This window comes from Tympanuchus pallidicinctus, unplaced genomic scaffold (genome assembly GCF_026119805.1).
Source record: "Tympanuchus pallidicinctus isolate F22 unplaced genomic scaffold, pur_lepc_1.0 scaffold28, whole genome shotgun sequence".
Lineage (NCBI taxonomy): Eukaryota > Metazoa > Chordata > Aves > Galliformes > Phasianidae > Tympanuchus > Tympanuchus pallidicinctus.
In genome coordinates this window covers 4,152,722-4,175,256 of record NW_026294745.1, presented here as the reverse complement: position 1 = coordinate 4,175,256, position 22,535 = coordinate 4,152,722, and the positions used below count along the sequence as shown (strand labels likewise).

General features: G+C 40.3%; 3 protein-coding genes across 6 annotated transcripts in view; 2 read left to right on the top strand and 1 right to left on the bottom strand.

Moving 5' to 3' along the window:
• The window catches only part of RIMBP2 (RIMS binding protein 2), a 403,010-nt gene that overhangs the window by 258,025 nt on the left and 122,450 nt on the right, over positions 1 to 22,535 (top strand). The window lies entirely within an intron of this gene.
• Positions 1,963 to 6,170, bottom strand: RAN (RAN, member RAS oncogene family). Its single transcript, XM_052691416.1, has 7 exons — positions 6,055 to 6,170; positions 5,159 to 5,201; positions 4,359 to 4,443; positions 4,145 to 4,270; positions 3,014 to 3,201; positions 2,492 to 2,662; positions 1,963 to 2,385 (listed from the first exon to the last, which is right to left on the bottom strand). Exons 2-7 carry the CDS (start codon positions 5,192 to 5,194, stop codon positions 2,341 to 2,343), a joined length of 651 nt encoding a protein of 216 aa, XP_052547376.1. The 5' UTR covers positions 5,195 to 5,201; positions 6,055 to 6,170; the 3' UTR covers positions 1,963 to 2,340.
• On the top strand, positions 8,654 to 22,389 carry STX2 (syntaxin 2). 4 transcript variants are annotated; one of them, XM_052691414.1, is made up of 11 exons: positions 8,654 to 8,810; positions 13,036 to 13,107; positions 13,491 to 13,590; positions 14,170 to 14,244; positions 15,560 to 15,633; positions 15,828 to 15,936; positions 18,038 to 18,111; positions 18,222 to 18,359; positions 19,540 to 19,650; positions 20,266 to 20,314; positions 21,719 to 22,389. In XM_052691414.1, the coding sequence occupies exons 1-11, from the start codon at positions 8,781 to 8,783 to the stop codon at positions 21,808 to 21,810; spliced, it is 924 nt and encodes a 307-aa protein (XP_052547374.1). In that variant the 5' UTR covers positions 8,654 to 8,780; the 3' UTR covers positions 21,811 to 22,389. The 4 variants fall into 4 exon arrangements, with proteins under 4 accessions (XP_052547374.1, XP_052547371.1, XP_052547373.1 ...); XM_052691411.1 differs by having other exon boundaries at positions 8,656 to 8,810; positions 20,266 to 20,393; XM_052691413.1 differs by lacking the exons at positions 20,266 to 20,314; positions 21,719 to 22,389 and adding an exon at positions 20,836 to 21,713 and having other exon boundaries at positions 8,657 to 8,810.

Genomic DNA, 22,535 nt, shown 5'->3' with positions numbered 1-22,535 from the left:
CACTTTATCCTACTTTTGAACGTCAGAACTGATTCTAGTCTAAGGTACCCAAATACCTGAAACAAGGTGTTGGAGTGGGAGAACTTAGAAGTGATGCGTAGCAACACATCAGAGCCCACATTTAACCTTACACAGCAGTTAGAGAGGCAGAACAAAGTTGGTATTGCAAGGGATTTGTCTCACATCAGTAATGATATGATAATTAAATAGCTTAAAACAATTTTCCTCATTACTTGACTAAGTAATCTTATCTTGCTTAAACCCAACTAGTGAAAGGCTGCAGAGCTGTAAACCTTTTACAATTTTAACAAACTGCAACTGAGGAAATTGCACATCCACATCAGCACACCTGCATTATTCAACCAACCATTAGCAGCTAATACAAAAAGGAAAGTGTAATACTGCAATGCATGCATTTAATCCCACTCCTGAAGCATTTCAAGTCAGGTTTACTTTGCAGGACTACAATTGCTGCCTACTCCTAAGTTTTTGAGGACTCTAACATTTAAGAATCTCACAGTCACATCAGTTTTTAAGGATGAGCTATCTCACTCTTCTTTAGAAGTCTTTAGCTGCTTGGTAATTCAAAGCCTAGCACCTGGGTGGAGCAGGGGAGTTGTAGAGATTGCACTACATACACTATGAAATAATACAAATGTAACTCATGCTGTGTTCTTTTCCACCCTTCACTATCACCACAGTGTAATTACTTTGCTGAATTACCTACACTTCTGAAGCAGTGTATTTTTGTGAGATCACTTGAAGGCTTCCCCACCCAGTAAGTCAGCAGCAGGTACTCAAGCTAGCAGTAGCAACCAGGACACACACCAGTTAGTAAACTCTACAAAGAACCTGTAATACGAAGCTGGAGCAAAATGATGCAGCAGGAAGTTCCAGTGGGATGTTAAGACAAAGTTTTTCTTTTCCCAAGGCAAGCGTGACATTCCTCATTTCCTCTGCAGTCTCAGTGAGCTGAAGTGCTTGCAATCTCAATTTTAAAATCCCACAGAACTTAAAACTTACACAAATTATATAATATTGTTCTCAAACATTTAATAGTCAATTCTTGCTGATATGCATCAGAATGAAGTGTTAAGAAATGCTCAAGTAGGAGTTATGTATACAAACATGCAAGTTAAAAGGAATGAAATGCTCCACTTTATTAAGAAACAAAAAATACAAAACTGAAGAGTTCCAAGGCTTCACATACTCAAACACTACTGAAAAATGGTATTTTTGTTTACTGGTAGTACTAATGTTGACCAAGATTATTCTCTATAAGTGTTGATGTTTTCCATCATTTGTGCTGGAATAAGCTAGTTTCAAATTAAGAACTTGGTGCAGTTACAGTAAAGTCCAGGTATTATATGGGGTTTCAGTTAATATGTTGTTCTTTAGCCAAGAGCATTTTAAGCTCATCTACAACTGTCTTCTAGTTAGTGAGTTTTAAGATGCTTAGTTTCATCAACTATAGCTCTACTGAATGATGCTCCATGCAAAGATACAGCTTGTAGTCACTTAACAGACCTAAATGTCATTTATTCTTGGCTACTTAAGAAAACAGCTCTGTGAAGGCATGTTGTAATAATGCAGTTAAAGTTAAGAGACAGTATCTAAAGGTAGCATATGCCAGCTGAACTACATACTTAACTCTCAAGACACTCCTCAGAGCACATAAACATTCCCACTCAGTGTGGGTCAATTTATGCTTGCTAGCAGTCCAGCTCCACACACCAGTCAAGTGTTCACTGCTTTAGTTTTACCTGGCAGTTAGTTCAGCTTCCTTCAGATGCTTTAGTTATATGCTTCAGGAAATGAATGAAAGGTTAACTGTTAGCTCTGTTTTACTAAGAGGAGCATAACAAAGGGAAGAAAATATTAAGAATGCAGAGACAGACAAGCATTAGCCTCAGTTAAAAGACACTTTCAAGACTTTCTAACAACGCATGAAAATTCACTTGCTTAGAGATATTTGAAATACAACTTTATTATCTAAACAAAAAAAAAAAAAGAATGGGAATGACAGAAACAAGATTAACCACATAACACTTTGATGTGACTGCAGCAGTCTTATATTTGAAACTCAAAAGGGAAAGTAATTGCAGTCCAAAAAACAGCTAAATATGCAGGTCCAAAATTATGAAGTTTTGTTGGTTTTTTTTTTTTTGTTTTGAACTGCCACACTCACTCCGAAGCCCATTCATCTCTTTCAGCATCCCAAAGATTAAGCACATGTTCTGCTCAGCTAGATAATAAAGTGGCAAACACGCTGCACCACTGACATCACAGGACAGTTGCCTATAAAACTAGACTTCTGACGCTGGGCTCCAGCTTCATCCCTCACAGGTCATCATCTTCATCTGGCAGTGCAGTGGTTTGAGCAATCTGGAAAAAAGAAGTAACATTAGGAATTGTTCGTGGTTACTCGCCCCAGGAATCCAGATACTATCTGCCAGGTAATCTTTTGACTTTGGCACTCTTCCTCAGTTACCTGTAAGTCTTGCTCATACTGTGCTGCCAGTGCTGGGTCCATAACAACTTCAGGTGGTGCAAGAGCAGGCATGGCAACAAATTCCAAGTTAGGATCTCCAATTAGCTTCCTAGCAAGCCAGAGGAACGGCTTCTCAAAGTTGTAGTTACTCTTGGCTGAAATGTCATAATACTGGAAAAAAATACATAGGACTATTTACCACCAATATTAGAACATAATAAGACACACACAATCAGCTCTAATGTCTTGGTATTCTTTTTAACTTAATGACTTCTGTCTGTGCCCTCAGTAGCATTTGAAATATGAGAGACTAGAAATGTAGCTTCCTACCAATAGGCAGAAATTGATACTCTTAAGAAACAGTGTGACCAAAGATGATTTCTGGACATAACAGCACCTCTACTTTTTCCCTGTGACTTGGTCTAGTTTCATCTTATTCCTGACTCTGAAGGACTGAACAGCACACAAATGCACTTAGCAGACTTAACGAATCTCTAATCCTGCAAACTCATGCCATCATACCTGGAGATTCTTCTTCCTGTGGAAGACAATGGATTTTGCCTTGACTTTTCTGTCCTTAATATCCACTTTGTTGCCACACAACACTATAGGGATGTTTTCACATACCCGTACCAGGTCTCTGTGCCAGTTAGGTACGTTCTTGTAAGTAACTCTTGATGTTACATCAAACATTATAATGGCACATTGAGCTGTAAAAATAAAAAAAAAAAAACAAACAATTACATCAGACAAGAAAGCACTTTCTTATAAAATGGAGTGGGAAAGAATACCCACAATAATCACTTATTGGGGCATCAGAATTAGCTTTCTCCTCATCTCACAGTTGAAAATATGCTGTTTGCCAGATCAGATGCAGGAAGATCAGGGTGCAGGAGTCCACAGAACTCAGCCCATGACCCTGTCCCTGTCATCTTAACTTAAATGCCAACCAGTTTTATTCATGCAGCCGTTCTGTGAACATTCTGCTGTTGTATGGCATGAATTACACAAGGGTTATGAAAGAAAATTCACCCAAATACCTGAGAAAACCATCTTAACACCTACTGAACTAATCTCAGCCTATCGAGGTTTTCAGATAAGTTGAGAGCTTGTAGTTCACATCTCAGAATGCCCCTGTCCAGAACAGCTTGCAAAACAACACTTGATTCTGATATTTCTTAAAGAAAAGTCAGTCTTTAAATCTCCCTTCAGAATGTTAAGAGCTATGTAGGTGTACTCACAAAACAGAGCTTGAAGATAAAGGACTACCACTGCATCTTTAGAAAGGCAACTACATACACTTGCTAGAGGCTTGAACTTCTTTATACTATTTCAAGTTTTACAGTTTATTTCTTCCAAGTCTCTGCACCAGCACAAGATACTAATACAGGCAATTTTTGCTCACTTAAGCACACTTATCTCTTAATCACTTAATTTCATGAGAACTATCACTTAAGGTTCATGATTACTCTCCAGTGATATCAAAGCAGCAGCAGACTGAAACTAAGTTTTAGTACAGAAACCTATCTGATCATATTTATACAGAGTTTGAAAACTCATAAAGCAACTCACCAGTGAAAGCCCCAGTGAAAGCTTTTGGAAAGGTCAAACTGAATAGAATACAGGATCTCTCTACATATAAACGCATCTTACCTTGGATGTAATAGCCATCTCGCAGACCACCAAATTTCTCCTGGCCAGCTGTGTCCCATACATTAAATTTAATAGGGCCTCTATTAGTATGGAATACCAGAGGATGAACTTCAACACCCAACGTTGCTGCAGTGATAGGAAAGAGCACTCAGTAAGTTGAGAACTATACTTTCAATTGTAACACACTAGATCTTGAATATTTCTTCAGACATACCTACGTATTTCTTCTCAAATTCACCAGTCAAATGACGTTTTACAAATGTTGTTTTACCAGTGCCACCATCACCAACCAGGACAAGCTGTTAATACAATTGAAAAAGAAGGTCAGAGCGACGTACTTTGTCTTACAAAATACTGTAAAGCAAACACTGAAGTTCCCAATGAAATCACTTACTGTGTTGGCCTCTAATTTGTTAAACCTATCATTCGATAACTCCTGACCAAACTCAGCTGGTCCTTATAATTGAGAACTAGAACGCATCGTCCATACAGTTATACTAACATACAAGCATCTCAATTACTGGAGGAAAGAACTGTAATCTTGCAATCAGAAAAAAAAAACTGTTTTACTAACAAATGAGATATACTGGATGAACACTGTAAAACAAAAAAAAAAAGTATCAGTCTTCCATGAAGCAGTCTTAATGACTTCTGGCTGTTAAGGTAACAACTCTACTCAATAATGCTCTGCCCCCAGTAGTTGATACAACATAAAACAGTTGCTCTAAATAACTCTTAACACTTTCTTTATTGCTGTGAATATGACTCCATGCAGTCAACACATTTTAAATGGCGCTTTATGTAAAGTTATTTTTATACAGAGCTGCAAATAGCACCAGATTGATAGTGCAACAGAATGTTGTTGTAAAGCAATGCAGTACACAATGGGTTAGGCACAGTGCTAAGAAGTCAGCACTTTAAAACCAAATCTACCATCCACAGCAGTTCTTGAGAGTTGTTCTTGCTACTCTTCTAAAGTAAGAGGAAGAAAAATACAAAGTTAAGACTCCTTACCTTAAACTGCACTTGGGGCTCTCCTTGGGCGGCCATGCTGGGTCTGCAGGGGAAATGGAAGCATGTGAGCTCACAGAGGCGAGCTGGTTCAAGGCCCCGCCGGAAGGGGCCGGCCGCCGCTTTCGGCTCCCAAACCGCCTCCCGGGGCGCGTGCTTCGCGCGCCAGTCAGCGGCCGTCGCCGCGTAGGCCGAGCTACGGTCCGGGCCGCCTCTCCCCTCTCCGCGCGTGGTCCCGGGCCTCGGATGGGGCAGGAAGAGCCTCCGGGCCGCCCCGCACGCGGCGGGAGCGTGCGGTAATGGCGGCAACGGCTCCCCGCCCGGCCCCGGAGCCCGTAACGGAAGGCCGCCGCGCCCCTCGGGCTTCCAGGCTACGAAAACGGGGCCGAGCCGCGGCCTCCGCGGGGCGCCTCAAAGAAAGCCGGCCTCGCTCCATAGGAAGCGACGCCCCGCGTGACTCTCCCAGCCCACTGGAAAACCCTCTCGGGCGGCGAAGCTCCGAACTCGTCCCGCAGGGCTCCGAACGCGGCCCCCATCCCCGCGACGCCGGCCGGGCCCCACCGCACCATGACTGAGCAGCGCGCCGCCTCCCCTCCCCCCGCGGCCGCCCGGGCCGTTGGAGGCCCCGCTCCCATTCTCCTCCCGCCCGCCCTTTCCTCCGAGACGGAGACGGGCGCCGTTCTCGTCCCGCACCGCTCCCATCGAGGGGCGGAGGCCAGGGCCGCCACGCAGGCACGGCGCCCGGCGCGGCACTCACGCGGGCCCGGCCTCAGTTCGACCCAGCCCGGCTCCCGCAGAGCGGCCGCTAACGGAAACCACCCCCACCGCCCCATTCGCGGCGGTCCCGCTTCCCCCCACCCAGCCCTACAGGGAACAGAAGGACGCCCCGACCCCGTTACCTTTCCCGAGGCTTCTATCCGCGTCGCTCCGTGCCGTGACTGGGCGCTGGAAAGATGGCGGAAGCGCGGTTCAAATACCCGGAGAGCGACGCCGCGCGGCCGCGGGGAGGGGGAGGGGCCGGCGTCACGTGGGCGGGCGGGCTCGCCGTCGGACCCGCGGCGGCCGTTGTTGGGCGCCATGGCCGCGGCTCGGCGGGCCGGCCCGGTTCCGCAGGATCCGGCGCCTCATGTCTCTGCGCGGCCGGCAGCCGTTGGACCACGCGGCTGCCGCTGGAAAGGAGGCGGCTGGGCAGTGCTTGGCTCCGCGCTGCCCCGTAGCATTTCTCTAAACCCTCACGTTCAGAGCGTAGCGGAACAAAGTTGTTCGTAAACTCTCTTTGAAAGGACGGAGCAGATGCTTTGCAGAGAGCAATGCATTCCCAGTTTCTGGCTTCACACTTGTGTCCGTGTGCTCTGATTTTTCCCCTGCTGTGGTTAGGCAGTGTTCGTGTGGTCTGCATAATGCCGGTTGGAGCATCCATAATCTAGAATTGATGGATTTTTAAACGCCTCTGTCCTGAAATAACACCAGCGTTATTCAATGGTAGATGTTACATGCAAGTGCAGCTTTTGTCCTGTTCATCTCCCACTTCGTAGCAAAATGGAGAGAAAATCTGCAGGAGCCACTGCACTTTGCTCTACATTTTGTTTATTTGATAGCAATTGAATCTTAAGCATTGCATAAGTTTTTCTTTGTTGGAAAAACACTGTCTTGCTGAGCTGGTTGCTTCTTTTCTTTTTTCTTTTTTTGGACAAACTAGATTTTTGGTGCTTGTTCTGTTGGTGTTCTTTAGCACGTTTGCTGATCACCTCCAGGTGCTAGGAAGAATATGGAATATGTTTTGGAGTATGTAGCCCATACATTTTCCTCAGCACAGTAATATCTTTATAAAACCCATGTGAATTCTACTCTTCTTCTTGAACTAATAGGTGTACATTTATAAATAGGAGCCCACAAAGCCAAGTTAATGGAGTTTGGCATTTTTTAATATAAAAACTTCCAGGGAATAAAAAAATCAATCTCTAACTTTGTTTGCAGAATGCTCAGTGTACTTCACAAGCTTCTCAGAGTAAGAAATTTATAAGTTAACAATCTTCTCTTTCAAACATGAGCAGTAATACTATTTGATACTTTAACTTGGAATAAGTAAAATCAATGGCTAAAAGTCCCTTACCACAAGTTTTGAGCTCCCGTCAAATATTTGCAAAGTCTTATAAATTACTGCGTGGGATCCAGGTGCTATCATCATGCAAAAGTCAGTGTTCAGTTCAGAGGATGTACAAAACACTTGCTCCTGATAGCTTCATTCAGGAAAGGCAACAGAATGCTTCCAAAGTGTTCATCAGCAGTGTTAGATCACTATCTAAGAGATTAGCCAGCTATCACTAGATAATCAGCAGAATAATTACCTTTAAAACACTTCTACGTGACATTCCCCATATCTTGATTTGGGTCAGCTATGAACAAACTCAGCATCTCGCTGAGGCAGACGAGTGTGCAGGGTAAAAGGCAGACCCTTCAGTAAGGGTGTGAAGGTGCCCATGAGGAATGGTGCAAAAGGATACAGTCACAGAGCTGAATGGTATCTTAACTTACTGACTGCCTTATTAGCAGGAAACAAAATCAGTTTGTAAACTGTGACAAGGACAACATGTGGACATATCTCTCAGGTCAAGCAGTGATTGTGGAAGCAGCTCTGGAATAGGAGCTCCAGCAGGAGCCAAGGTCTACGCTGATATTCAAGGCAACACCAGAAACTGCACTGAAAGGTTTGAAGGGAGGTTAGTGACTTTCAGCACGGCAGGCAAAATGGATCACACGCTAGTAATAGCAGTTTATGGTGCTGTCATGAAGTTTAAATTTGCAGTCTAACACTAGAATAAAATTCTTTACTGCTTTGGGGGTCCTATCACTGCAAGGCAATGCTTTTCAACGCCTTGTAGCTGAAGAGTTACAAAAAGTGGGTGCTCCATCTGCTGCTGCAGGAGAGCGTGCTTCTCCTTTCCACTCAGAAACGGGTCGCTCAGCTGCCGGACGGTGAGCAGCAGCCCATGCGCTGCTGGGACTAACCGTGATTTTGAGAAGCCTATCCACGTCGAACACCAGAGAAAAATTAAATGAAATGCAACGACATGGCAACGTTTTACAACTCTCTCCCTCGCGACAGTCACGGTTTCTTGAGGGTATATATTCAGCAGCACTGCCGCCTCGAGAGCGGAACCTCCCTGCGGGTCACTGCAGTACCGTACAGCCGCGCGCGCCCCTGCACACGCACGTACGCTTTCCCGCCCATTCTCCCCACGGCACAACCCCGCCCCCTCCGCTCGCGCAGCCGCAGATCCCTTCCCGCCCAGCATCGCCCGCCCGTCGCGTCAGAGCTAAGGCGGGCTTCCCGGTGCGGCGGGCGCCGCCGGGGGCTCGTAGGCCGCATGCGCTAGGCCTCGGAGCGTCACTCCGGGGCACTGGGGGCGGGTGCGCGCTGCGCCGCGGGCTCCGGTTCGTCGAGACGTCGTGTGGGGAGGGGTCTCAGCCGCCGCCCCACGCACCGCGGAAGGAGGGCGGGGCCCGAGCGCTGGGCCCGGCCTGAGCGGGGTGGCGGCGGCTACGGCGGCTGCTGCGAGCGGGCGGCGAAGGGCGAGCGGACCCGCGGGCGCGGCACTCGGCGAGGAGCTGAGGCGCCGCGGGGATGAAGGACCGGCTGGCTGACCTAGCAGAGGTGAGGGCGGCAGGGGCCAACATGGCCGCGGGGCGTAACGGTCGGAGAGGGGTGCGCGGCCCGGGCCGCCGCAGCGGCGCCACAGGCGTGTCCTCGGGCGGGAAATGCGCGGGCTGCGGGGCTCCGGCCGCGCCGGGCGCGTTTTGCTGCCCTGCGGTGCGGGACGGGAGACGTGTAACCGGCAGTGCGTCGGTCCAGCTCTCCGTAGGGTTTATTTTGCCCATGTTGACAAAATGGAAGTGTGGCGTGTTTATCCGTTCCCTTCCTTCCCTTCGTTTTTGTTCTGGAAACGACGTTCTGAGAAAGAAAATGGGGTAGTTGGAGGTGCGACGATGCCTCTCATCAACAGGATGTGGCCTGGTATAAATGAAAATTTTCCTGCATGGCTTTTCACTTTTTTTTTTTTTTTTTTTTCTAATCTGAGAATAAATAGAAATGGTGAACGCCAGTGTATGTTGTAAATGCTCTCCCTTTTCGGTTAAGTGTGGTATTTCTTTTAGAGGAAATAGAAACTGAAGTTTGCAAGTTGTTAGAAGTGGTAACGCCTTTCTTGAGCCCTCTTTTTGAAGGGGAGAAAAATGTTACCTGTCAGTGCTTGTGGTTTATTAAGGTATAACATTGTAGCTTTTTGATATTGTTGTTAATACATTGTATTTGGTACTTAAATAGTGTTAAAATACTTGCTGGAGAAAGAAATTGCTTGCCTGTAACAGTTACTATAGCCTTCAGGTAATGCTGCATCCCCTTTGCAACTAGAGGAAATCATGCTTTCTATAGAAGGTGGGAACCTTAGTGTTGTGCTGAACCTGTTGGCTGCCTGGTACACCTTGTCTGTCAGCAAAGGAGCAATGTCGGTGCTCTGAAAGAATCTCTTGAAACACGTGTGGTTTGAGTAAACTGTTGCGGGTCAGGGGGAAGTCTGGTGTCTACAGATTTCATGACACCTGGGGCAACACCTCTGCAGTAGGAAATTCTCTAATAAGTATTTAAGGAGGCTTAGAGGACTTCAACTTTAATGTGGGACCTACGGAGATCAAGTCCGGCTTCCTGACCTCTTCAGTTTTAACCAAAAGTTAAAGCATTGAGAGCATTATCCAAACGCTACCTGAAGACGTGGGATGTCAAACCACCATGCCAGGTTGTCTGTTCTAGTTTCTAACCACCTTTGTCTTGAATAACTTCCTAGTGCCTGATCCAAACCTCCCAGGTGCAGTTCTGTGCTGTTCTTGTGTAAGCTGACATCAGTTCTGTGAGAAAAGAGCCCAGCACTGCCTCTGCTTCCTCTCCTTAGTAAGTTATAGGGAGCAAGGGCATCAACTTAGTCTCCTTTTTCTCCAGATTAGATAAACCAAATGATTTGAGAGTGCATAAAAACGCATTAAGTAGTATTTTTTACGAGTTAAAGGTTGCTTGTTTAACAAAGGTAATGAGTTACCTGGGACGGGCAACTATAAAAGATTTACAGTGTCCTGAACATTGCTTCCTTATATGCTGTTCAGTTCTATGAATAACGTAGGAGTGCGTGTGTAAAGCTATGGTGTGCAGGGGCAGCTGTGAATCTGGTATTTGTGACTCTCAGACATGTTTCTATCCCAAATAACTTCAGACAGCACAGTTTATTTAGCCTGTAAGTTCTCCGTGCAATTTTTAAAGGTATTGTAAGTTGTGCGTGGACAGCAGCTAAGCACCTGCTGCATTCTCAGAGTGGAGGTAGATGGGGTGTGGTGGTGCTGTACTTCAGGAGCTGATTTCACTGCAGTGTTCTGCTCCAGTCTGTCAGCTGGTTGGCTCTGACTCACTGGGGTGGTGATGGTCAGTTGTTTTTGTAGCCTGACACAAGAAGACAGCTCATGATCTGCAGTGAGAATGACTTTGAATTGAATTCAGGGGCTAGTAAAAGTCATTTTTAAACCAAAAATCTGTTCTATTTCAAAATTTAGTAATTAATTTGATAAGGGTTCTTGAACTAGCCTTACTTCTGCCATTATGGAAGGCATGCATAATGTCAGAAGTTGAATAAAGCATCCTATCTCAGCTGGGAGCTGAGAGAAATATTTGCCCAAGTATCTGGATTCTGTCATTTAACCCCACCTTTGAAGAAACTTGATGTGTTTTGTATGTCTGAATGTTAGAGGTGTATGGCCCAGATTCTCAATCCCAAGGTCAAGATTAGAGCTGCCAACAGACCATTAGCTTGCCATTGGCATAAACATGAGACTTTTCTTAATCAGTTCTTTTTGTAATAGTACTTATTCTATAGAGATAAGGCTTAGGAATATGTTTCTGCTAAATTTCATCTTGGATGGACTGTGCTTGTCAAAAGAACATGTCACTTCAGTTGAAGAGTTAGTGAATAAGCTGTGTCTTAGGTATGTGATGATTTAAGAACATAAAGAACAGAGGGTGACAAGTCATCAGGTGTCCTTCAAGTGCTGATGTTCAAAGTAGACAGTACATAAATCTTTCAGCAAATTGTAGGGAGCCAATTTATCTGTCATTCACGTCACTGCAACCAAACGTGAAACGAAGTACATGTGGGACAGACTGCAGGCTGCCTGATGGTGCAGCTCAGCTTCGTTGCAGCTGCACTTGTACAGACAGGACTTGGGAGAAAGACTTCATACCTTTTGTTTGATTAAGATTGGCTCAGATGTTTAGTGTTTCAATAAGATGTGACCACAGAAAAAGCTAACTTTTAATCTCTTAACTGATACTATTTTCTTTTTTTGTTTGTTTCATTATCTAAATAAGTTCCTTATAAATAATTAGGAAACATTTTTTATTCATTAAATGTATGCAGAAGGTGTTCTTTACATAAATGGTGAAAACAGACATCTTTTAAAATGTAGCTCATTGTTGCCTGATGGCTGGTGGCTTTTCAGCACCACAGTCTTTGATATGAGCAAAAGGTAAGTGACTTCTTTTGGGCATAGACTATCATTCATTTTTTTAAGCAAGGTGAATTTGTTGCAGCCCCTAAGGATGAATTCTTTAATATTGTCGTAAGGATCATCTTCCCACGAGTAACTACCAGAATTGATCATGGAGTGGTCAAGGAGAGCAATAACATCTCAAGTCTTTTATTTCAGCTGGGACACTGGGCTCCTATGAGCATGAAAAGCAGCTGATTTCTGACAAAAATGTTATTGTACAACTTAATGGACTCCTTGGCAAAGTGTAAATGAAAAATTTACTTAAAATTTGGAGTACCCCTGGTAGATTTTATGCTCAAACCATCATTGAATGTAACTTAATTAGACAATAAAAAAGTTTTGACATCAGTTGATGGTGAAAATCCTTTAATATTACCTATCTTGTAATTAGTTTTTGTAAGGTGATAATCCCTTGTCTGTGGAACAATACAGTGATCTTGTTCTAATTGGATTCAGTGCAGTTCAAGCAGTCTGTGCACTACAGAGGGAACTAGAGAGCATGAAGCTGGAACTCCTTACTTCTGTCATGCATGGCTCTCTTCCCTTGACCAAATTTGAATCTATTTATATCAAGAAGCACTTGTGCTGAGCTGACTCATCGTTTAGGGAAGTGCCTCTCAGGGAATGCACTGGGCTGAGCTCTGGAAACCTGCAGGAGCCATCACTGGGAGCTGCTGCTTGGCTGGCTCCCGTTCCTAGTGTTTATCCATTATGTAATGCATGAATGTTTAGTGTAACATAACTATCTCTAAATTGGTGTTGAGTGGCACCTTTGAAAGCACCCAGGGGTGAAAGTAGTAAATAGTTGTTGATAGCTCTTTGTTCTAGCTTCCAGTGTTTGAATCATTACATCATGTGTCAGAAGGTCATCAATGCACCTCTTAGCGGCTCTGTGGAAATCACAGAGAAACTGTGGAAACTGGATATGATTTGTTGGTTCATGTGGGATTCACTGTGGAAATATCTTTACCAAGTGAGAGAATCTATATATATTTATTTGCAAAACTATATTTTAATACTTTTTATGACAAGGAATGAAAATTGCAAGAGCTAAGAGACTGGTTCTGTCTCAGAGTTGTTTACAGAGGAAGATGTGCTTTAGCTTCCTAGTTTTATAGTGGTCAGGTGACTTTCGTTGACCTCTGCTTATTTGTTTCTATATTACAGTCCTCAGAAGAGGAACAGCTCCTAACTTAGACTGCTGACAAAAATGTATATGCAGAAGCAAAAAAGAAACCTTAGTGGTGTCAAAATAGTATCCTGAGCTTTCGTATTTTTGTTACCTTTTACAGTGTAAAGGAAATGAAGATGGAGAGACTGTTGTTGTTGAAAAAGACCATTTTATGGATGACTTTTTCCAACAGGTAAGATTTTACATACCTTTCTGCTACACATGACTTAAAATTTTCTTTGTTTATTAATTTCTGTTATTTCTGTAAGGTTCTGTTTTAATAAATAGTGGAGGCTCTAGACTGTGATTTCCTGTGTGCCACGCAGCCCCCTCCTCAGTGTTTTCCTGGATTCTTTTCTATGGTGCATGAAAGTATGAATGTGGATTTTATTGTTTTGAATGTAAAGCTGTTTAAATGTCCACGGGGAGTGATTGCAGTCTGAAATTTGTCAGATATTTACTACTGTTGTGATGGAATACTTCAAGATTTTAAGTACCAAAGATGTATTACAAAGACCCAACAACTTGACATGTGATTGTTCTAATGCTTTCACTGACATATTTCTCTTCTTCTAGGTTGAGGAAATTAGAAATAACATAGCAAAAATAGCACAGAATGTGGAAGAAGTGAAAAAACAGCACAGCATTATCTTGTCAGCACCAAATCCTGAAGGGAGTGAGTATCACTTCTTCTAGATTTCAAGGATGTGTGACCAGATAGCTGAAATAAACAAATTTGATTTCAATCCGTCAGAGTAGAACTCAGCATTTGTTCTCAACACCTCGTAGTCCAAGGCATGCCTGTGCTTTAGGCAGGTTTTAGTGAGCTGGGAAGAAAAGATGCAGAGGTATTTTTGTGGAGTAGTTTTTTGTGGACCTGATTCTTATGTTATGAACTTCTGTTTTCAATTTTTTTTTCCTCCACATCTTCCTTATTTGTGCATGGATGTGTGTGTATTCTTCTGAGTGATTTCTGCTGATTGCTTTTTTTGCTTTAAGTCATAGAATCAATGATCGTCTGGTTAATGAAGCATTCGTCTGAATCCTTAAAATCCATGGTCCTTGCTAACTCATCTGGTAGAGCACAATTTTAAGCACAGATGCAGTAATGCATCTGTAGTGTGTAGGAACATGACATTGCTTGTGATGATATTGCTAGTCATAGGCAGTGTCTAAAGACTGCTTGAATGTTTTTTGAGAAGAAAACTTTCTGATATGTTATCAATCATCAATAGTTCTGGGCTTTTTTTTTAAGGAACAAAGGAGGAACTTGAAGAATTAAATGAGGAAATAAAGAAGATTGCTAATAAAATTCGAGCTAGGTTAAAAGGTAAGTTGTGGGGAGAAGTACTGCTGTCACTTGTAACACATTCAGGATGCTAGCAGTAGCAGTGTTACAGATGTAATGCATTGCAGCTGAATTTATAACCTTTAACTCTGTTCTGTTTCGGTATGTTGGCTGGTCCCCAAATCTTAAAAAAAAAGTAAGAAAATAATTAACTGTTTTAATCATTGAGCCCTGAATATAACGTTTCAGCTTTTTGCATGTGTTGATACAGATTTGGATCTTGCATGATTTTGAGTTCCATAACTCAACATATTTAATTACTGTTGGTATTGGAGGAGAGAACTGCAATGAACCATGACAAGGGCTTCTGTCTCCATATGTTTTATGTGCTTCTCTTTTTGAATACATACCATCAGGACCTTAATCTGTCTCTCTCACTGTTGTTGTGCTTCCTCCTCATTGCTTAATATCTTGCTCCATGATGTCAACATTATACTGGAACCCTGATAGTGTATTTTTGCAATACCTGTGTTTTCTTATTATTTAACCTTCTGAAAATAAAAAAATAAACTTCCTCATTCTTGCCAAGTGATGTGCAGCTTATGTCACTTACGTTATTCTCTACTTCATCCTTCCTTAACACGCTTCATAGCTGATAAATACCAGGTCTCAGCACAGCCTGCCTACTCAGGCAAAGAGCTTGTTTGCAAAAATAACCTAGAAAGTACAAAGTAATTTCTCTGTGTAAAAATTTATTTTGTGACTGAAATGTTGTTTTGGGAGTAGTTCAGCTGCAAAGAGGCAGACCGTGTGACAAATAAGAAACTGCTCTATAGCATCTTGTATTTGAAATTTCTTTAGGCCAAGTAATTTTATTGTGAGTTTCCCCATAGGTGTTCCTTTACCTCTTCAGCATAAGTTTTGAAGTATATTGATTCTTTGAATATTACTGGATTGCAATTACTGTATACTTTTGTTCTCTAAACAGTTAGATATGGTGTTTATCACTTAAAATGTAAAAACAACTATTTTGTTAGATGTTTTTGAGCTGTCCCCAGAGTAAGCAGATACTAGTGTGACTCTGCAAAAGGTATTGACATAATTACTGTTTTAAAAAAATAAGTTATTTAAAATAGATATAAATTTCACTTCCTTTCCCCCCTCCTCACCACCACCACATGCATACAGAAAATGTGCATGCAAGAAAAGTTAAGCGTGTTCATGTGGTGCTTGTATATGAAAAAAGTAAAAACGTGTAGTGTTTACAAAACAACTTTGAGCTGCACTGTGGAATTCATACTATCTCATGTACTGTATTTGCTCTGTTGATTCACACTATTTTTGTATTTTCTCTTAGCTATTGAACAAAGCTTTGATCAGGGTGAAAATGCGAATCGAACATCAGTGGATCTCAGAATAAGAAAAACTCAGGTATGATTACAACAAATTTAAAGAAAATGAAAGGATGATACTTAATCAGAGAATGTTTCACTTTCCTGTTTCAGAACTCCACGTTCTGTTTGATTGAAATTTCGATACCACTTTTGATTGTTGTACAGTCATATTTGCTCTATTAAGAAAGAAAATAAACCTTTTTGCACATTTTTAAATCCTGAAAAAAACAGCACTCTGTATTAGCTCACAAGTTTGTGGAGGTCATGACGGAATACAACGAGACCCAAACTCTTTTTCGAGAGCGCAGCAAAGGTCGGATACAGAGGCAATTAGAGATAAGTAAGTGACCTCAATATGCTTTTTTAAGATAAAATAAAAATAAATATTGTATTGTTATACCTCCCTTTTTTCTTATTACTTAAAGGTGGTACTGAAGACCATGCACCTTGGCTTCTTGAAGCATGTGAAAGGGAGAGGAAAAGAAACATTTCTGTTACAGAATATTAAATAAAAATCCTTTATTTCTTAAATTTTCAGTCTTGTAAAGGAAACATTTAGGTTGCATGCAAAAGCTGTGTTTTCAAGATAGTGAATGTATTCTATAGTGACTGTTATGAAAAGTCATTCAAAAACATGATAATCAGGAAGTCATCCTTCTTATGTTGTGCTGTTTACGTCAGTAAGAATCTGTTTTTTTGTTGTTTTTTTTTTTTTTTGAAAACTCATCTGCAGTAAAATCAGTAGTACTGTTAGACATACTGTAATCATCTGTTGAATGATTCACCCTCTTATTTCATTAGTGATAATTGTTGATTCCTAAAGGCCCCTAACTTGGATCTACAGCATCTATTTCAGAATATATCCAAAGCACCCATAACACCTTGTAGCTGAAGTTAGACTTGTGAATATTTCCCATAAAAGCAAATACATATTTAATGAAAAATGCAAACAGAAAAGTTAGCAAATTGTAAGACTTCACTTCTGCTTCTCCTTTCTTTTTCTTTAGACTTGCATACTGAGTATGATTTAATTTAGCATTTCAGTGTAATTTTTTCGGCAAATTAAATCCTTTGCTCATGTTCCTGAGGGAAGGGACCCTAATATCTCAGTGTCTTTTAAGTTAATGTCATAATGAACTAATTTGCTCCTTTAGCTTCAGCCCTAAAAATTTTAAGGGAGGATTTGCAGCATTCTTGGGTATTAATGTAATTAGCATTAAAACTGTAATTTTCATCTGTTAAGATGAAGTTGAACTAATACAAATCCGTAATCTTCCTATGTAAAAAGTTGAATAACTTGAATATGCGGTGTAACTCCAGACAGTTGCATCCATCTTACCACTGCAGTGGCTAACGAGCAGTAGTGAACAGCGTAAGTTGTTAGGTGAAATATGAAAACTGAAAATGAGGGTAGTCTCTAGATAGTGATCTTCTCTACATGGGATTTGAATGTAACCTTGGGTTAGCTGCTAGATTCTGCTTTCTGTGAAGATTCTATCCCTTGCCACAGTGGCTGGTGGGAGGGAGGAAGCAAATCAGGTGTCGGTGCAACTTGGTTGTGTAGGTAAATACTGAATCTTATGTAAATACTGAGTTCTTCCTTGTGCAGAACACCCAGCTGGATTCAAATGTATGTTGTAAACATTTCTGGTCAAATTCTTCAATTTGACCAAAAAAACATCAGGAATTCTTCACCCTACTTTTGAATCTAGTACATTTATCTGGCTACTACTTGATATTTTCTGATTTTTTAAATGTAAGGTAGTATGTAGGTCACTGCATAAAGTAATGCCTTTCATTTATTTCTGTGGAAACTACAACAGATACAAAGAGTGCAACAACACTATTTGATAGAGCAAATTCTCAGTTACAAAGCACTATTTTTCTGCATAGTTACCACTATTAGCTGTGCATTTTTTTTGCCAGCTTTGAACAGGAGCCTGAATGTAGCTCTTGTAAATATCTGCTCTAGTGGAGGTAACCCACTGTTGCCTCTGCTGAAACTCACCATACGCTACCTCTCTGTTCATCCATGAATGTCAGTGTGTGCAGTTCTTTCTGCACAGATGAATTCAGCGACACACCTTTGCTCCATTTGCATTCCCTGTCAGATGCCTTCTTGTCAGGCTGCCCCTCTGCTGTCATTTGTCATGTGGCAACAAGGCATAAATGAATATTGGCAAAAAGGTTCAGCTTCTCCTGCCACCAACATCTGCCTCTGACATCATGGGCCATAATATATAATAAATATATAATAATAAATATATATAATAAACAGGAAGCATTACTTTTGGATTGGCCCTGATACCCAGTAATGGCTAAGTATTGCTTTTTTTTAATCTTAAAAAATTGCAATACAAGAATTTTCTCTTGTTATCCTTCTGCAAAATTGTATTCGTTAATATGTGATGTTATATGAAGTACTGTTATATTTATTCTAGCTGGAAAGACCACCACAGATGAGGAACTGGAGGAAATGTTAGAGAGTGGTAATCCTTCAATTTTCACTTCTGACGTATGTATTTCTGGTCCAGTCACGTCAATAATCTGTTCTGTTTGTTCTGCTATTTAGAATTGTGTGTCAATGCTTAAGTGCTTATGTCTGTATCTTTTGTTCTACCAAAGATTATATCAGACTCCCAAATAACTAGGCAAGCTCTGAATGAAATTGAGTCACGGCACAAGGATATTATGAAACTGGAGTCCAGTATACGGGAGCTACACGAAATGTTTATGGACATGGCTATGTTTGTTGAGACTCAGGTAAATGAACCAATTAAAATACATTTACTGAAGTTAGATTTTTTTTTTTTGTCTTTGTCTTTAGAAATGTGTGGAAGTAATGCAGATCTGTTTCTTAGTGTTTTTGGGCCACAGTTAGAATACATGAAAGTTCATCACTAGGATTTGTGTTTTGTTTTGAACAAACGTACAGTTGAGATGTACTGATAGTGTGTGTTTTGGATAACTAAGCCTAGAATTTCTTTGAGTTTCTCACTGATATGCTGACTTGTAAGAATTAAACATAGCAAGGATTTTGCAACTTGCGTATAATACAAAGGCATGATTGTTACAATAAGCACAAGTATAAAGGGATCAGTTGAAAAGTAATTCTGTTTGTCCCTCATCCATGTTCTTTAACTTGAGGTGTGTGTAAACTTGTTACTTGCAATCTTTGTATACATATTAGCTAACTGTAGTATTTTGAACTTCTGTTCTTAGAGGTTTTTTATTTCTGCTTGAAAGTGAGAGGAATAATGCTCAGGAGAAAAACTTTTCTGAAGAGGACCTTTTCTAAATTGAGTTTTGTTTTTAAGTCCTGTGTTGCTTTAATATTAAATATATAGGCAGGGAAAACTGGTAGTAGTGTCCTAATGAGCTAGAACTAAACAAAAAATTACTTGCGCATCATTCTTTAATGCTTTGCTGTTTAATGCTGCTGATTTTTTTCTTCTGATGGACAGAAATGCAGGTAATAGATTTACTGTTACTTTTCACAATCCTTCATTTCATTTCTAAATTTCATTCATCATAATTAATTTGAATTTATGTGTTGATGTTGTAAACACTTAGATAACCATTAGACTTTGTATCAAAATAGTCAATCTCTCTCCCTGCTTTAAAGCACCATCAGGAATGTGTGACTTTTTGGTATGTCAGTTTTAGACTGGACATCTGAAAACATATCTTTGAATGCAAGGTATGTTTTACCAGTCAACAGAAATACACCTCCCTTGCCCATGAACATCACTTCTTTGCTTAGACCTTTGAGCCCTTGCTTCTCATTCCCTTTTTTCATTGCATATCAAAGCACAAAATGTGTCTGCCACTAATGTAAAATACTGTGATTAAATGATGTTGTTATCCTGTAGCCTTTTTTCTCAGATTCATGGAACAGGGATCCCTGGATGCCAGTAATAAACTTTTTTGTTCAACATTTAAGGGTGAAATGATCAACAACATAGAAAAGAATGTGATGAGTGCAACAGATTATGTGGAACATGCTAAAGAAGAGACAAAGAAAGCGGTTAAATATCAAAGTAAAGCACGAAGGGTATGTGGTCTTCTTGTGATTGTCCTAGTTAGCAAGTTAACATTGCGTGCTGTTAAGCAGCCTTCAATTTTAGTTGAACTTTTTTGTCTGATTCAGGTAGAATTAATGGATGTACTGTACTTATTTTAAATATTTGGTATTTAAAATTAGATAGAAAACATTGGGTTATAGGGCTTTTGTTATAAATCAGTACATGGCAGAGGGAGATTTACCAAAGGATTTTGCAAACCAAAACAAAAACAGTGTGTTGAGTTTGTTAGATAGCTTTAATACTAAAACTTGGTGTTACTAACAGAGAAAGGAACTTCCTTTTATTCTTATGCCTGTTTTATTAACTATAGTTAAACGCCAGAAGAATCCACTTGTGTACTTGTGAGCTGTGTTTTTTTTTTCCTTTTTGATCACTACATCAGAGTTAATCACAGTAACTTACATGTCAACATTGTTTAAAAATGTTTTTTTTCTTATACCAGAAGTTTAGAAAAAATTTTAGACAATTCAAGAATGTTGTGAGCTTTAAAAATGAATGAGGATCTGAAAACTGACTTTTAAAAATTGAAAATGAATACAAGTTTTAATGTGCATGATATTAAAATAATACCTTGTTTTTGACAGAAAATGTGGATTATTATCATTGTGTCATTGGTGTTGATCGTCGTAATTGGTCTAATTATTGGTTTGTCTGTTGGTATTCGGTGATGCTTGGGTAACTTCAGCATGCATGACTTCCTGCCAGTGTGGCAGTAAGTAACTAATCAACTACTGTTTTGTTCTGGTAACTTCTTTGGTGTACTAACTCTTAATATGCTTTCTGTTACTTTTGGAGAGGGGAGCAAACTTGACACTAGTTGGTGACTACTTCTCACTCTCTGCATGCTGTAAAAGTTCCATGCATGTAGATGCTGAAAACTGACATCTAGTGGTGAATTGCTAAATTTACAGATTGCAGTCGTACTCCTGATGATCTGTAAACACAAAATGAAATGAGGAGGGGAAAAAAAAAAACCCACAACTTATTGTCTCAGACCTTTGAATTTGTAATATATTTCAAGTTCACATCAACAGACTACATTAAGATACAGATTACAATTGGAACTTTGTCAGGTGTGGTCTTCTCCGGTTTTAAACAGAGCTTGCATTGAAGTAGGTGTCTGCAGCCATAAAGCTGGCTATTTTGTGTTGCAGAACATCCTAAAATGAAGCTCTTGTATTAATAGTAGACCAAATGAAACCAAATGCCAATGTATTTGTAAGAGAAAATCTGCAGAGATTCAAACCTGAATTTGAGGATGTAAATGAGAATTCTTTCAATCTTCGTACTCTTGCTATACTAATCTACTTCTTATCATAATAACATCTAGCCAGGCTAAGGAGATGGTAGTGATTAACTCAGAAGAGTCCAGCAGCTCAACTTTCTCCCTCTGGGGTCTTCAAAATGTTTATGAAGGACCATGGGGGAGTGTGTTCATTTCAGACTTAACACTAGTTTGGAGTTTCTTCTCACCTTTGGTTTATATGCAGATAACAGGCTTTACTGTACTGTTGCTGTCAGAACGACATGATCTAACGTCACACCTCTATGCATATTCATACAACCTGTTAATTTTTGTGCAGCGCTTCTGAGCTGCTAACTATACAGTATTCTTAGTGATGGTTTGTTCAGTTCCCCTGTGTGCAACTGCAAAAGTTTGAACAGGCTACAAATATTTATCCAAGGTGGGCAGCTCTAGGCAGTGTTAGTATATTTGACTTTGATGAGTAGCTGTTTGTTGTTGTGGTTGTTATTATATGTAATACTTACGGAAGTTGCATATGGGTAATAATTATTCTCAAAATAAAAATACAAAATTCTTACACTCCTTAGCTACTAACTGTGATTGTGTGTTAGAAAAGAATGACTGACAACAGGAAATCGTGGCAGTAAGTTTTATTCAAAAAGAAAATTTAAGCTTGAAATAGATACCGGTGTTATCAATTTGCTGTGGGTATGCAGGTATTTAAGTAGTTCTGTATCTGACAGGATGCTTCAATCTAAACTTCTTTTTTTTTTTTTTTTTTTTTTTTCCAGAAATTGATATTCATAATTATATGTGTAACTGTACTACTTCTGATACTTGGAATTATCCTAGCAACAACACTATCATAGCAAGCGTATTCTAAAAGCTACACGCTTCCAGAAGCTCCAAAAGATATCTTCAGTAAAACCAAACCTTTTTTGATAGAAGATGCCTTACACAGATATGTGATGATGACCTATCATTAATGGCTAAAATGAAAACAGTCACTCCTAATGTTTACTTATAAATGAAGATTGGAATGTACCAGGTTATGTATATTTTTGTCATAAACTATACATTTACAGTAAGACTGAAACTTGCTTTTAATCGTTTTGAACTAAAGCAACTTGGATGCTTTCATATTTCAGTGTTACAAACAGTTTCAATAGGGAGTTAAGATACTTGAGTTTTGACTGTTTGAATTTTTTTATTCCTATTGCCACTATAATTCTAATCACAATTTTTATAACCTTGCCCATGCTGCTTCTAAGTTAGTACTTCTGTGAACATATTTTTAACTGTAGCTATGCCTCTAAATATATTTATTCATCTTAACCTGTCTAAGCTTATTACTTAAAGGTTATTTCTGGCAAGTGAGAAAATATTTTATCCTGAAAAGACCACTTTAGATATTTACTGGTCTGCCTCCTACATTACACTTCGAAAAGCAAAGATTTAAAAACTTAGCAGTTTTTTTTCTAAACGACTATGGCTTATTGCGTTAAATATTTCCTTGTCTTTATATTAATGTTTTCTGGTAGAAGTAATACAGAAACAAAGCACACAATTTGATCTTCATCAGGTAATTTTACAAATGGTCTTTGTGCA